Genomic DNA, 15,593 nt, shown 5'->3' on the forward strand with positions numbered 1-15,593 from the left:
TGTTTTTCTTCTATAGGGGAAGGAATTCTTGGATTTGTTGAAATTTATCTTAGAGAGTTAATTTTCCTTTCAAGCAAAGCAGCAGTAGAGAACATCTTCCACAGTGGTGACGGTCTACCGGTACCTGTATTGTCCTGGTCTTTCATGCTGGACGTGGGGTTAACAGGCTGGACCGGCTGGCTGAAGATCAGTGTTGACTTCAGCCCTTGACCCGGCGCTCTGCTTTTGGTGGAGCTTGCAGCATTCCTGGTGACGGCTCCTAAGCCTAGACGAAGACCTCTGCCGGAGCGCAGTAGACTGCCACCACCCTCCATCTGCGTGACTGCTCTGCCCTGCAACGCATCTTCAGCAGAGCTGCCTTTCAGGCTGTTGGATCTCGCCACCTAAAAGTCACAATCATTTATTTGACTTAGAATCAGTTCTAGATAACAAAAGTTTTGGACCTTTGAGAAACACATAAATAAAATTTATATCTTATTAGCTCTTTCAGAAAAATGTAATGCAGCTGTAGATATAGTGTAAAATGTTAAACATTATTCTCATCTTTGTTTTTTAAGTTTAAGAAATCATTTTGTTGCAACATCTTCGGAAACGTGCGTTCAAGCGGCCACTTTCAATGAAAAGTCCATGTAAATTTGGTTTTGGGCATCCGCGTTCAAAACTCTCACGTTTACGCTGAGCAGGTTTCTACGACCATTTTTGGTCTCTACGCACAAAACGCACAGCCATTGATCATGCATTGCTAGTTAAACCAGGTTGAACTTTGGCCAGTAAGGGACTCGGACTTGGTAGTGACGTATGAATGGCGTTCCTTTTACTTAAACAGAAGTGCCAACCATTTGAAAATTGATCATGGACGAGAAATTAATAATTGTGGTTTGTGCCCGACTGGAATTTTATGACACCGAGTCTCTCATACATCAAAATAGAGCTCAACATTTCACACCAAGGCTCTTCTAACTGTAGCTGGAAGGAAGGCCCTATTAAACTTTAAACTTTAGAAAAAAGAATCCCCTTCCTGCTTGTCCAGTGTGAACACCACAAGTTATGATTACAGAACCTGTGTTTAGTACGTCAAATGATGGGTGTGTACATAGCTTTAGGCACACAATGGTACGTTGTTCAATCAGTCACTGAGTGATAAGGCAAGGGAAAGCTTTACACTGGATTGCAGTTTAGCTCCCTGCATTAAGGAAAACAGTCAAATATGCAATATGCTCACATGATAATAACAGTTATAGACTATGTAAGGTGGCTAACCGTTGAGTTATACTCACTTCTGGCGTGGTCACATAAGAGTTGTCCCCTTTGCTCCCCAATTTTGGGGGAGCTGTGTGACTGTGTGAATGGACTGTGTTTGAGTGTCCAGGAGCTCTGATGCTTCTGCCCTGCATTCCTGCTGGTATTATGTTTGCCTGCATCTCCTGGCGGTACTTGTCATAAAGCAGATTGGAGGCACTGAGTATTGGAACTCTTTGGGTTTCTGTTTCAGGCTTGAACGTTGAGTCTTTAAAGGATGCAGGTGTTTGAGTGTTAGTCGAGAGTCTGGCTGGCAGAGAGTATACCTGATAGGGCCCATCGGCAGTCTGCGGTTTGATATGGGGACTCTTCCGAACGTAGGTGATGATTTTGGGGCGGACTCCTTTAGGTTTGAGTTTGGGTGATGGAGAGCTCTCTTTGGGGTTGGAGTTTGGGGAACTCTGCTGGTTGTTAAGCGGAGCTCTGGGGATTCCAGTTGTGCTCACAGTACTCTTGACAGGCGCCCTCTGGAAGCTGCTGCTAAGGCCCTGTGTTGATGTCAGAACAGCAGGATTGCATCCGGATGAGATGTGTTTAGTTGCTCCGGAGACATTCCTAGAAATGAAGAACATGGAAGGTTGCCTGCGAGGTGAACCCTGGGGTGTCCTGAGAGGCGAGTGCGGAGGAGTAGATGATCTGGACTCAATCCCCGTCCTGTTGGGACTTTGGCAATTTCTCCGATAAGTGAGCTGAGTTTGGGGTCTCTTTTCTGAGGGGGAGGGATTTGAGAGACCAGCTCTGTGCTGGACAGTTGTAGGCGGCTGTCTTTGCGCCGAAGGCACATTGCACAGAGACGTTTGGTGGGGCTGTCTTAGCTGTGACATTCCAGATGTGTTGTAAAGGTGAGAGAAGTCAGATGGTTCTCGTAAAGATGACCTGGTAAACTTTTTGTTTAGATCTACAGAGACATCCAGGGAGGTAAGCGCTGCTGCGTCACTTTGCTGAGTTTTAGAAGGTGAAAAGTTTCTTTCTTTCCCAAATTCTGTCTGGCAGAGGGGTCGTACAAGCTGTTGCCTACGAGGTGGGGGGCCCCTCTCCTCAAATCCAGCCTTTCGTCTTTGGCTCAAGCTTGCACCTGAGGTTAGTCCGTTTCTGTGATAGCTCCTCTCCTCTGGTGTCTGAGCAGATCCGCATGGTTCGGAAAAGTCCTGTCTCTGTTGAGGATTTAAAGGTGGTGAGTTCTGATTGGCATCAACAGAAGCCCTTCTGGTGGATTGAGCTGAGGTAGCGTTGTTGGAACCGGGATACGGGCTGGTCCTTGAGCTGGAGAAAGAGATAGGAGAAGCTTCTCCGTTAGAGTTCAAAGCGCTAGACAGGCTTCCACTAAGGGAAACCGATGAGAGGCTGGAGACAAACACGTTGGTCTCTGACTTGGACTCCTTCAGAGCTCCCCTCCGTCTGTCTCTGCCTGACCTGTTTTCCCTTCTCTCTGCTGAAGCTGTCACACACGTGTCAAGCTCTTCGGTGCTATGGCAGCTTATCTTTTTCACCATGCCCCACTCTGTGCCGCTTTCCATCTTGTTGCTGTCATTGTCATTTTTTCTCCCGCCAATCGAAACAGAGCTGGCTGTTGAACTCGAGGATATGGACATGGGTCCCTCATCTTTCCCATCTCGAACACTCCCCCCATCGTCCTCCTCTCCCTCGTTCTGCTCCTGATTGCTGCTTCCTAAGATGTTGTGGATCCCCTGACAGTTTAAAAGCCCAAACTCGGTGAGCTCCGGCTCCATGCATTGCTGTTCTGAGCCCCAGAAAACAAATTTGTCTGGAGATTCTGTTTGGGAGACTAAAGGAGGAGTAGGGCTTGTTCTGTACCCCGACTCCATGATTCCTCTTCTCCCATCATGAGTGATCGAGCTTAGCCGATTGGCGTTGTCATCCCCAGAATGGGAGAAATCCATCTGGATTTTGTTTCCAATCTTCTTCACTTTATCATCCTCTAACCTCAGTCCTTGTAAACTAGTCGGAATGCTCATTTTGGACTTTAGTTAGGCACATGCAGGTGCTGACGCCATTCATTAACTCTCAGAACGCAACTTTCCTCAATTGACTTCCTGTTCGGGCCGAAGAAGGTTGTTCTGCTGAATAATCCAGGAATGGAATATCATCTCATTTAATCCTATTTTCACTTTCCCTCAACAGTTTTCTTGTGTTTGGTTTTTCTCAGCAGAGCTGCCTTTGATGGACGTCCGTAAACATGAAAGTTTCTTTGATCTGAAACATAAAAGGAAAAAATGGTAAGAGAACAACAGGTATAGTAAGCCTAACATGCAGCCATTTATTCTTTCTGCCATAAAGCCATTGAGCATGGTTTATATTCAGTCTGGTCTAAAGGAATTCAGGAACTCCGCGGCGTGTAGCCTTTTATTTTGAGCTCTTTGTATGATTGATGTCAGAGGAGGGTCCGTTTTTTTTAGAATGATGGCTACCAGTAGGGGATAAAAAGACAGTGGAAATTCCCAATAACAGCACAGGTACGTTTCCAGTTTAGATGGATCCTTACAAAAAACGGTACATAGCTAATTACATCTCAAAATAAATGGTAATTTCTTTTTACTGAATGCAATTCAACGCAACCATTTTTCACATTGTTACCAGCAGCAGCCATTAACAATAGCAACACTTATTAAGAATGCTTTCTTCAGGGCTGAGGAGGCATGGAGATATATGACGGAGAAGACTGCTCAAGCTGCAGTGTTTACAGATAAGTACAGGAATCACCCTGGGGGGGGCTGATGAAGGCAGACGAAGAAGACATGGTGGGTGCAAAGTGTTTTGTAAGGAGCTTTTTGCCCCTCAATACTTGGTGGATAAGAGCATCATTCAAAATTGCCTGAAACTACATAAAAAGCAGCTTTTTTAAAACCATTTTTGTGTCCTTAAATGTACAGTCGAAACTGTAAAATATCCGAGATTCATTACAGGAAAAAGGCAGAAATACAATCTTCAGAGGAATAAATCCATAGTAAACTGTACACACTAAACCTTTTATCTCGATATGCAATAACTAAAACAAAAGGGAGGATTCAGCTAAACAGAAAACAAAATTAATATATATTAGGCCTGCACAATATACCGCAAATTTATCGTTATCGCGACATCAAGCTGTGCAATATGCATATCATAAAAGACGGCGGAAATCGCAATGAATGGTTACCTTGACCCTTGTGCTATCCTAGGCACTTTAACATTGGGAGTTGGGTCATCTAGACCCACTAGACAGTGCTCTGAACCTTTTTTCTTCAAGGATTTGTGATCTTCACTGGTGTCCATGGATCACATGAAATCTTTCCACATTTATCCACCTTTGTCATGGTAGGGAGAACACGTCAAAGTAAGGGTGGGGTCATCTAAGATAGCACAAGGGTTAAATGTGCTAAAACAAACTTATGGTAGCTTGAAATATTGAATAAATGAAATAAATCCCTTTATGCATTCAACCAATCGGAAGGACCCGTTTACGTTGTTGATCAATCAGATGAGCCCTTTTATGTTTGATGTTTGCCTCCTATGTCAACAAGGGTCATTTGGAGTATAATTTTTATGCTGTTGCTTTGAAATGGAAATGATGTTTTTGGTTGGTTTGATATTTGTTTATATACCACAAATTATATCGTTATCGTAATATTAATCACCAATATTGCATATCGCGAGTTTTCCTCATATCGTGCAGCCCTAATATATATATATTTTACTTTAATATATTACATGTATGAATTGAACACAACAGAAATAAAAATGTTTTACCTTAAGCAGAGTTATTTAATATTTGGATTGTTAAGGTATCACATTTTTTATGAGCAAATATAAAAAGGATGCACTTGAAGCAGGGATTCCTGTTAAATTTCAGCTATGCAATGTAAATGTGAGTGTGTTTATTTTTCAATTAACAGTGTGTGTGAACACCTATCAGTTCTCTTGCGGTGTATTTTTGTCTTAAAAGCACATATGTTTATTGGTTGTCAAATAATCTTGGAGTGTCATTTTAAAGGCAGAAAGGGTGGCTGATGGTGGAAAAATAATCACATATCAACGACAAAAAAAATGTCCAAACATTAATTATTTAATCAAAATTTTCACATTTTCCCACAACATAAGAAAAGAAAAAATTCCCTCGAGGAATCTTCATGAAATTTCCCACACATGCCGGCAGCTGAAGTCTACAACTAAAGCCATTGTTTTTGTGACCTTTAACCTAAGAGGCCTTCATCTTGAATTTTCCTAAAAAAAACTTCACCTTTAGTAACAGCCATAAATTTAAACTTCTCCTAGGAATTCCATCTATATCCTCCTAACTCCACAGGCATCAGTGGGAACCTACTTGGGTAAAAATGTTTGAATTAGACGTTTTAGATGTTGCACGGTGTTGGCGTAGCGAGCTCACAAAAGTGACATTCTTCTGTTGCCCTAACATTTTTTACCAGAACATTGTGAAAATTAAATGCACAAACCCTTGCTTCAAGCTGAATGAAACAATATGACATACGTTATGAACCTCTTTGAAATGTGGGCGTGGTCAACACAAAACTTCAGTTGTCAAAAGATTACTTTTGGATTTCTAGAAATGACATCGATCAGTTCGTCACCCTCATGTAACCAAATCATAAAATGGTTTCTACGGAGATAAAACCAACAGAAAAGACTGCATTTTGGAAAATGTGCCTTTTCATGAATTTGTCTCATGAAGCTCTGACCAGGTTGGCAGAGGAGAGGAAGAGAGTGAAGGACCTAAAGCAGAGAGGGCAGGTAAAAGGGGGCAATGGGGGGAGGCAGATAGCGTCTTCGGGCTGTACAACGCCATCTGCAGCTTTCGTTTTACTCACTTGCATTATTTGTTGAAGAATGGATTTATTTAGTCAGTCAATTACCCTACATGTAATAAATCCCTGGCATTCTGCAAAAATACTGACACCCTTTCCTAAGGGTTGTCCTACTTTGCTTCAATTACTCTTTTTATGAGATATTCTCAAATGACAAACATGTCATAACAAGAAATACAACTTTTTTCATTTGTCAGTGTGTAATTCAAATTTTTATGTTTTAGAGGGGCTTAAAACACATTAGAACTACAAAATACAATTTAATTTTGTCCTTTTTTCTAGGAGTTCTTATATTTAAAATATATTCACTTCCTGCAACATAGGCAGAAACCAAAGAGTTCAAGTTCAGAAAAGATCATTTAAATTTTGACCTCAGTCCCACTTGTGGCCTGAAACCATCACATGAAAATTTTAATCCTTACCAAAGTTCAAATAGGTTTTCCCACATTTTAATTATACTTGCAGCCTGGGTGTCGGTTCTCATTAGCAGGTGACAGTGGCGGGCGTTTCAGTGAACTCCCTGTTAGGATGGCAGATCCACTGCCTGTGGCTTTTTTTTGACACAGCATAGTTGTATAGTTGAACAGTTTCCAATAGCTGTTGCTATTGCAGCAGAAAATATGATTGGCTCTCAGCTTTTGGGGAGTTCAGTGAGCTGAATGTGGTTAAAAAGGACTTTCTATTAAAAAATTCAACGCAAATCTGAGGTTATGTACTTAGACTGAGTCGATATAACTGCTTACTAATGCAGGACATGTCTGTTTAGGTTCAAAGAGAATTTTTTTAACAAACAGAAAAGACAATCAAGCTCTACTCCACTCTGCCTCTGTGTACATTGCTGCGATGAACCTTTGACTTGTGCACACAACTAATTACCTGGTTTTAATACACACAGAGATTACCAGGCTGGAGAGAGCTGGGAGCCTGTAACTGAACATCACAGAGAGAATTCTCGCAGAGTGTGTGATGGATTATGTGATGGCTGATCGATTTTGGCACGGATGTTGCGCTAACGCTTGAGCTGATGACAGCAGTCCTGCCTTACAGGGACTGAACCCAAATGAGCCGCATTTCTAGCGACTGCACGGATGACAAAACCCATTTGGTGCGTCTCTTAAGATGAGCTGAAAGAACAGTGGAACTGACCTCTTTTGGTAAAAGATGAGAAAAAGATGCTCACTATCAACGCTTAACTGATGTTCAAACATTTGTTTCATTTTTAGACTTCAACACCTTAAATTTGATGTTTTATTTGAAATAGATGTAGGTCATACAACCAAAGCATAAAATACCTTCACGTCCTCAGGATCAGAGATTAAAGCGCTGAAGGTGTTCTAAGTAGTACGTCATGTTCATTTTATGATAGGTATTCTTTGTTTAATCATCCTACCTTGTACATTGTCACTCAGCATCATTGTCCAATCAAAAAGTTGTACAAAAACTGAATAAAAAGCATAAAAACACGAACTATGAATAGAAACAAAACATCTTTATATTAAAGACCCACTAGGAGAAAAAATTTGTTTTTGGTGTTTTTGTGGCATTTTTCTCATGATGGTTGACAATCTCAAATTAAAAGACCACTGGGAATGCTTTTAAAGTGCTTCAATTTAAGTGGGCTTTTAAGTTCCAACAATGAACAAAATCAAATGAAAACTTTTTAGGCAATAATATCAAAAACAAAATAGCCCAATTCCTTTTCCGATATCAGTAAGGAGAGAAGGCTTTTGGCAATGATATCCTGATCCCTCCACCTCCCATCAGTCAAAGGTCGAGGAGCTTCAATTTCTGAAGGTCACAGGCTTTTTCTATCACAATTCATGCATGCATTAGATATCAAGGCACGTTCCAACAAGAACTGACCCATGGGCAAACTAGTGAGCATCTACTGCTGAGTACACACATACAGAAGACACACTCAGCCAAAAATATCAAGGGGAAAAAGCAGCGGCGTTCCTGGAAATGGATTCATGGATGCAGACGAAGTGAGGAGAGCAAGAGGCAGGACAAGATATAAAACATCCAAGCTTGCAATGAAGGTGTTACCTTCATCCGTTTGGAAGACTTGTGTTTTTAGAACTACAGCGTGCAGTCAGAGTTGAAAAGAGACTAATTTAGTGAGAAACAAAACGGGAATTTCCATGAGAACTGAATGCAGCAGAGAGATGCCTGTCATGTTTTTATCTACGTCTGTGACTGTGAGCAGGAATCAGCCTGTGTGGGTGAGACACAGAGACGCAGACCTGATGTGGGAGGGATGAGGCATCCAAACGGATGCAGAACAGAGAAGAGCTGTTGATTCCTAATTAGGCGAACAGAGGAGACTTCTTCAGGTGGACCTCTGCGTGAACTTTACAAGCCTGTTTCTGATGTGGCTCCCTGTGCTTTCACTGTCTCTTCTGGAAAATAGAAAACACTCTTATGTAACGGAAGATAAAGGAAACCTTAGAGATGCACATCTTACCTCTTGAAAAAAATCAAAACAAAAAAATGAACCTCTAACAAGGCTATAAAGTCCCACCCCGATCATCTTTGGATCTATTTTAAAAGCGCTCCTAGTGGTCTTTTAATTATGTTCTTGCCGTTTTTAGCCAAATTCAAAAACCTGTGTCGGTTTCCAGGACATAGTTTCTGCAGAGCGGCAGGAGTTCATCAGAAATTCACCTCTGAGCTGTTGGGTTACTGTTGAAGTAAGGCTGCCCTCACTTCCCATCATCCCTGCTTCACTCTCTCTCCTGCTAGCTTATAGCCCGTCACTAATAAAATTGGTGCAACAACAATGGCGAGCAATATTGAAGCTATTCGGCCATTCAGTTTTTATTTTAATATGTATCTGCCATCATCGTAAAAAAAATCCACAAGAACATGTCAGAAACACCAAAAACACCATTTTAATTGCAGGGAGTTGTTAAAAAACAATTTTTTTAAATAAAGAGCACAAATAAAAATATTCAAGACTTCCTGTTAAAAAACAGAAACTGATGGTTTCCTCAACACGTCACCATAGTGGGAGCTAAAGCTGCCTTTCTTTGTCTTTATTGCTGCCACATATGCATTCACAGTGACAGGACAAACACAGTCACTCGCACAGACGCTCCCTCATGCCCGCCCGCCCGCCCGCCCGCCTCCTTCTCCAGCCTCTTTGTCGTTGGTCTGGCAATATACAGTACATGTGGCTTTTTCAGCAGCCATTTGTCTTTGGCACTTTGATTTATTCTTCTCCTCCCCCCCACTGGACGGCCGACAGGTTTTATAGCTCTGTGGTCCCGGAAGGACGTGGGGAAACACACACTCACACACGTGCGCACTTGCATCCTCCATATTCCATCTCAATCATCCATAAATGCTTCTGAAAAACCTGTGAAGTCCAAGACTCAAAGGGTGTAAACGTCTCCCGAAAACTTGTTTAGATTCTGGTTTACAGTAATTGTAGCAGTCATGCAAAGAGCTCAGCCCCCTTAATGCTCTGCGTGCAAATATATTTTTCCATTACCCTCATTTTTTCTGTGCAAACAAATTAGATTTGTAGGCTATATTTGCATAAAATACTCCAGCAGAATGAGGTGTAGTGAGAAATGTTTATAAAAAAATAAATAAACTATAAGCTTTAGTCATCCATTCCTGCTCCTCCTCTATCTGTCAGCCACACAGCAGTGAATGAGCTGAATCCTTCATGTTCACGACGCACGAGGGGCACCCTGCAGACTAAATCCCACAGCCTGAATAGCTCTGGTGTTTGTGTGATTGAAACAAGCAATAACTTACTGCTCTCTGCCATCCCATGCAGCCGTGAAGCAGCCCTCCAGCTGCCTGATTATCGATTTAGACTGATTTTTTTTTTTTTTTGCACACAAAAAAACCTGCCTTTTCTCAGCAGCGCCTGCTTCGCTCCCTAAAGTGATTCCCTTCTGTTTTCAGATGTGCTCTATCCTTTCATTAAGCTCAGTCCTAATCATGCAGTGTTTATAAGGGCAGGGTGAAGTAATCAATCCCATTTTCATCCTCATAGATGGCTCCAGCCATCCCCCTCTTCACTCCCACACACTCCCTATTGTACCCCAGAGGAGAAGGAGGAGGAGGGGGGGGGGGGGTCCTTCAGTACCCCAAGGGAAAGTGTAACAGGATTTCTGCAGGATCTCAGGTCAGAGTGGGTGGCCATTGCTAACTGAATAAAAGGGGAATAGGAAGATCAACTGCAATAAAAGTGGAATTACAGGCGGCCTGTGATGATGTCTGCAAAGAAACAGGAAAAAAAAGCATCTCTAAACAATTCCTTTTCATCCCTGCCTTATTATCCTTCGTTCACCTGACATGCAAGTGGGTTAAAAAAAACAAACAGGAAAAGTGTACCCAGAACTACTGAGAGCATCACTTACAGCTCTCAGCGCTGAGCACTGCAGCAGGAGTGCAAACAAAAAGGAGTACCCTCTTAGGAAGAACACAAAAACAGAAGTCACATAAATCCCACTTGATAAGATTTATCCTCTTCTTAAACATTTTTAGGAATGCTTTTGAGAGTGAAAGCCTCTCCTTTTGTGTCATGTGCTTCTGCTTTACAATCTTGTTTTGATGAAATCTCGAGGAGGCGTAGGCTCCAGCACTGGAGGAGAAAGGAGGAAACTGGAAGTGGGAAAGTTATTTAGCCTAACCATATAAGGAACTGGTGAGGTAGAGCTAGAATAAACACCCCCCCCCCCCCTCCTCCTCCCCTGTAAATGACAAGGAGAGGGGACTGCAGATCAAACCGAGGTTAGCGATGGAGGTGGCGTGAAGGAGACGATAGGAAAGAGTGTCCATCCATGCTGGCAGCACTGCATTGTTATTAGCAGAGCCCCTCCACCCACCACCATAATGCCTGTCGCAGAGAGAAAAATGTTAACTCTTGCATGGCTGCTGAGTGAAAAGTGCTCATGCCGGGACAAAGAGAAGTGCTGAGCAGGGTTTTTTTTTCTTCTTTCAAAAAGATTCAAAAAAAATGTCAGAAAGAAGAAGATGGTGGCAGGCGGCGAGGAAGTTACCTCATGCTGACCCAAAACCCCAAACTCTCTGAATCAGACAGTTATATAAAAAAATAAAAAAAAGGGTTGGCTGCCCAGACAAAGAATATAGCAACTGAAACAGATGGAGTCACCTCTGCATATTTCGGGAAGCAATGGAAGAAAAAGAATGCTGTGGAGACTGGAGAGCAAGAAGAGGGTGTGAATTCTGGTTATTATTGTAACGTGCAAATGCAAATGTGTAATGTGCAAAAACCCTGGGGGCGTGGGGGAGGGAGAGCAGGAAAACGATCAGTGAGAGGTGAGCTAACAATCAGGCTGCATGAGGGTTCGGTGGGGGTAATAAGTATAAAAAAATGTGAGAAAACATCTTGAAATAAATGTGGTGAAAATGACTGTTTTCATGCTGTGAGAAGAGATGTGTGACAGAGCGCTCGACCTGACAAGAAGAAACTCCTGTAGCAAGATGCTTTACAGGTGCTTCTGTCACGATGGAGGGGTTATTTTGGGGAAATGTGACAAGGACTCGTCCTGCTGTATGTATTATGGGTTCCGACTTAAAGTTTTGCTCAGCTCCTAAAGTTTGATCTACAACAACAAACGGCACACTTGTTTATCTATGATTACATTTTAGAGTTCTTTAGCAAGTCTACAAGATTTAAACTGAGCAGATTTACTCTAGAATTTACAGCATATTTCTGCATCTTTGATTTAGTATTTGTAAAATTGTTCAGCATTTTAAGTGTGGCATTTTATGAATGTTTAATTTAACATTTGAATAGTCATTTTGCATTTTTTTTCTTTAGCATTTTTGAATTGTTTGTCCCTTTAGCATTTTAAAATGGTTCTGCCTTTTTACTTTAGAGTTTTATCTATGTTCAACAATTTTACTTTAGCATTTTATAAATTGTTCAATTATTTTACTTTAGCATTTCTAGAAGTGTTCTGCTTTGTTTTACTTTAGCATTTTAAGAATTGTCCACCATTTGGCATTTAAGGCATCGTTGAGCTTTTTTTTTATCTTGAGATTTTTAGAATTGCTCAGCATTTTTGCCTTAGCAGTTAAAGAATTGTTCTGTACTTTTACCTTAGCATTTCAAAATTGTTCAGAATTATTTACTGTAGGATTTGAAGAATTTTTCAGTAATTTTATTTTGGCATCGGACGAATTGTTAGGATTTTTTTACTTCAGCATGTGTAGAATTGTTCAGCATTTTAATGTATAATTTTTCCGTATTTTTACTAATTTACAGAAGTGTTCAGAATTTTTTACCTTACCATCTTAAGCTTTTCTCCATAACTGACATAATCTGCATTTCTCCCTGTTGGAATTTAGCAGGTCAATTTACAATTTCAGTTTTTGTTGGTTAGCTACCTCTTTTTCACCATATTTTCATATTGCTTATTGTTCCGTTAATTTAGCAGTTTTAGGAATTATTTCACGGTTTCTGCTGTTATTTTAAAATTTTAACACGTTTATCTCCCTATAAAACATACAAATATAAACAGGAAAAACCTAGACCACCTCTTTGAATAAACGCATGAACCTAATTAAAGATTCCGACTCCCAAAGAAATACATTTCTGTCGTCACTGAAGGTGTGTCTCTGTTCACTCCCCAGTACCTTGTCACTGCAGGGAAAAAGCTAAAAAAAAAAAAAAAAGAAAAAACTTTACTGTCACCTTCCAGACAAAAGCAGTTAGGATGTGTGTGTGTGTGTGTGTGTGTGTGTGTGTGTGGTGAAATTCACACGTGCACAAGCTGATCGTTTTGATTACACAACTCTGAGAAACTGTTCAATTTCCAGAAACTGACAAAAAAAAGTAAAAAAACAAAAAAAAATAACACATTAGACTCTTATCATTATGACAAAAGTGAGACCTCGTGCAGCCTGACATACTTTCCATCACTCTCTCCTTCACCTCTCATTGCCCCCTCCCCAAGCCACTAAAACCTTCTTTGCTTTGAGGTCGCCCCAGTGCGCTACCCTCTTGGGCTTAGTGACAGGCTTTCCTAGCTGCAGAAACACAAACAGTTCCCAGACGACAACGGCGCACAGGCTCCCAGCAGACATCTTCTGGATTGATTGCTGCTCAGACGTAGCCGAGGTCGGATAATCAATCACACAAGCGTGAGCATCCAGGACGGCTGTGGAAGGCGGCTGACGGAAAAGCAGATCTGCTGCTCCGCTCTGATGTAGCGTTAGATTCGACATCAACTAGACCAAGAGGGACCGGCGAGATACGACACAAAGGACAGCATGATACTGCAACACAGACCTGATGCAGGGTCAGCAACGACAATGGAAACTTTAGATCAATAATAATTATAAAAGCATTTGAGGAATGTATTTCTTTGTCAGGCCTCCATGTCAAGTGAACTTTTAGATAGTTGTCAAGATAAAAATATAACAGACTGCTGTGGTCCAGCTGCCTGACTGAAAAACAAAAAAGTGTTATCTGCATTCCCAAGGTCAACCTGTTTATCATTTTCTCATCAACCAAAAGGAGGAATAAAGAAAGAAAAGAAAATTACTCCAAACTTTAACTTGAGTCTGTGTTTTTTGTGTTGCTTTTGTGCAAAGTAAAAGACAAGACGGCAAATGTGACTAATCCACACAAACAGGCGCCATGCCTCAAGCCTTCTCCTGCATCACACAGAAAAGGCTGTCGCACACGCTTGGGAGGTCCTGAGTGTTCTGCAATCTCAACCAAGCCTTTGTTGTCAAAGTAAAAATAGTAAAAATTCAAACCAAAATTTAAAAAAGAAGATTTTTTATTTTGGAAATACACCAGCAAGTTCTCACACACTGTAAAGAAATGAATAAAATCAGCATCTCTTCAATAGTTCTAATTATAATGATAACAATAAAGCATGTGACTTATAAAAATCAACAATAAAAACCTAGTTAGCTAAAGAAAGCAAGCATCCATAGAAATCAACAAGAATTCCTTCAACCTCATTGCAGTGGATCATAGCTGTAGTCTAAAGCCCATAATCTCTGCTTGATCATTAATACACACATGCGCCATCAATCTCACTAACCTGTTCTCCCTCTTGACCTCAGCTCCTCTCCAGTACTGCCACCATTGTTTGACCTACTTAAGATCTGCTGCAAAACTTTCATACGACCCTCAATCTGAGGTCACGTGTTAGAAACAGAGGCTGCAGCTGTAAAAGGAAAAATAAAAATAAACAATGACTTCACTTTTATTGCAATGAACCTCAGTCTGATGCTGATCAAAACCACATATACAAGTGCGACATGACTAAGACTAAGCGATCCGCCGCAAGAGCTGGCAAACAAAATCCCCGAGAGGTGTTCACGCTGACTTACTTCCTGATCTGCTGCAGGTTCAGGGAAGAGGCTCGCTGCAAAAAACCAAAACAATGTCGGGAGGCTGCGCTCCGTTGCTCTGGTTTATTCTAACGAACGATGCAAGAAGGGAGAGCAGAGAGGCACTGCAGACAGGAGGAGGAGGAGGAGCGGTGCTGATGCTGCAGCCGACACCTGGCGGAACGTGCTGGCGTTCACTGCTGGCTTTAGACGCGCGCGCCCTCTGCTGGCGGATATGAAAATTACATAAATATAGTTGTGCTTAACAGTAAAGACCCACTCCGATGAAAATTGTACTTTGAGTGTTTTTAACATGTTGTTGTGGCATTCTTCTGATGACAGCGGACATACATACAATTAGACTCAAAATTGCATTTCTGAGTATTTGTATGAATATCTCTGTGAACCAGCAGCAGATGATTGATTGATTGATTTTAATTATTTATTTAAGTGTCATACACAAATGTGCCCAGCCCACACGGGCTTATATGACACTGAAAGACAAAATACAGAAAACATATAGCAACATGCCCATCACAAAAATACAATAACTCCCCTAGTCAGAGTCTAACAGAATACAAAGTGTCCATTCTTATTGTCCATCCCTTTGACACAAAATTTGCAAAACAAAAAAATTCATTTTCAAAAATCCAACGTAAGATTTTATCTTCAGATAACCAAAATAAATCAGGACATTTATTTTTCTATTACCTCATACAAACAAAGTCTCTGTTTTTCTTACAGTGGACAATAAAACAAAAAAATGAAATTCATCCTCCACCACTTGCAGCTCACAGACCTCACAGAGTCTTTCCTCCTCAGGAACGCCTGTAAAGCGCCCTACTTCCACCTGTAGGGGGAGCACTCCTGCTCTGAGTTGAGCACATAAGGATCTTTGTCCTCTTTGTAAGTTGTACATAACATGTGGCTCAGCAGAAAATGTGTCCTTAATTTGCAAATAATTTTGTTTTTTGAAACAGTTTCATTTTCCAGCTTTTATCATAATAACCAACTAAAGTTTCCTTAACATTAACAATCTTACATTTCAAACAATTAAAAACTAATGATTGCAGGTTCACAGAGGACAGAATGTTTAATACATCATTACACCAGGGATAAATATGAGCTATTTTCCAATCA

The 15,593-nt window shown here is 41.1% G+C and overlaps 1 protein-coding gene across 4 annotated transcripts in view; it reads right to left on the minus strand.

The window, feature by feature from the left end:
* mtus2a (microtubule associated tumor suppressor candidate 2a) overlaps window positions 1-14,592 on the minus strand; it is a 46,111-nt gene extending 31,519 nt beyond the window's left edge. For 2 of the 4 annotated variants that reach the window (XM_023962338.2, XM_023962337.2), the window contains exons 1-3: window positions 14,454-14,592; window positions 1,278-3,513; window positions 125-383 (exon numbers count right to left, since the gene is read on the minus strand). In XM_023962338.2, the coding sequence (XP_023818106.1) occupies window positions 125-383; window positions 1,278-3,275 (2,257 nt within the window). In that variant the 5' untranslated portion in view covers window positions 3,276-3,513; window positions 14,454-14,592. Of the gene's footprint in view, window positions 1-124; window positions 384-1,277; window positions 3,514-14,161; window positions 14,288-14,453 lie in introns of those variants that run through there. The other 2 variants (XM_078930619.1, XM_078930618.1) reach the window with 1 other exon arrangement.
* Window positions 14,593-15,593: the final 1,001 nt, after the last annotated feature.

This window comes from Oryzias latipes, chromosome 14 (genome assembly GCF_053564925.1).
Source record: "Oryzias latipes strain Hd-rR chromosome 14, Olatipes_Hd-rR_3.1".
Taxonomy (NCBI): Eukaryota; Metazoa; Chordata; class Actinopteri; order Beloniformes; family Adrianichthyidae; genus Oryzias; species Oryzias latipes.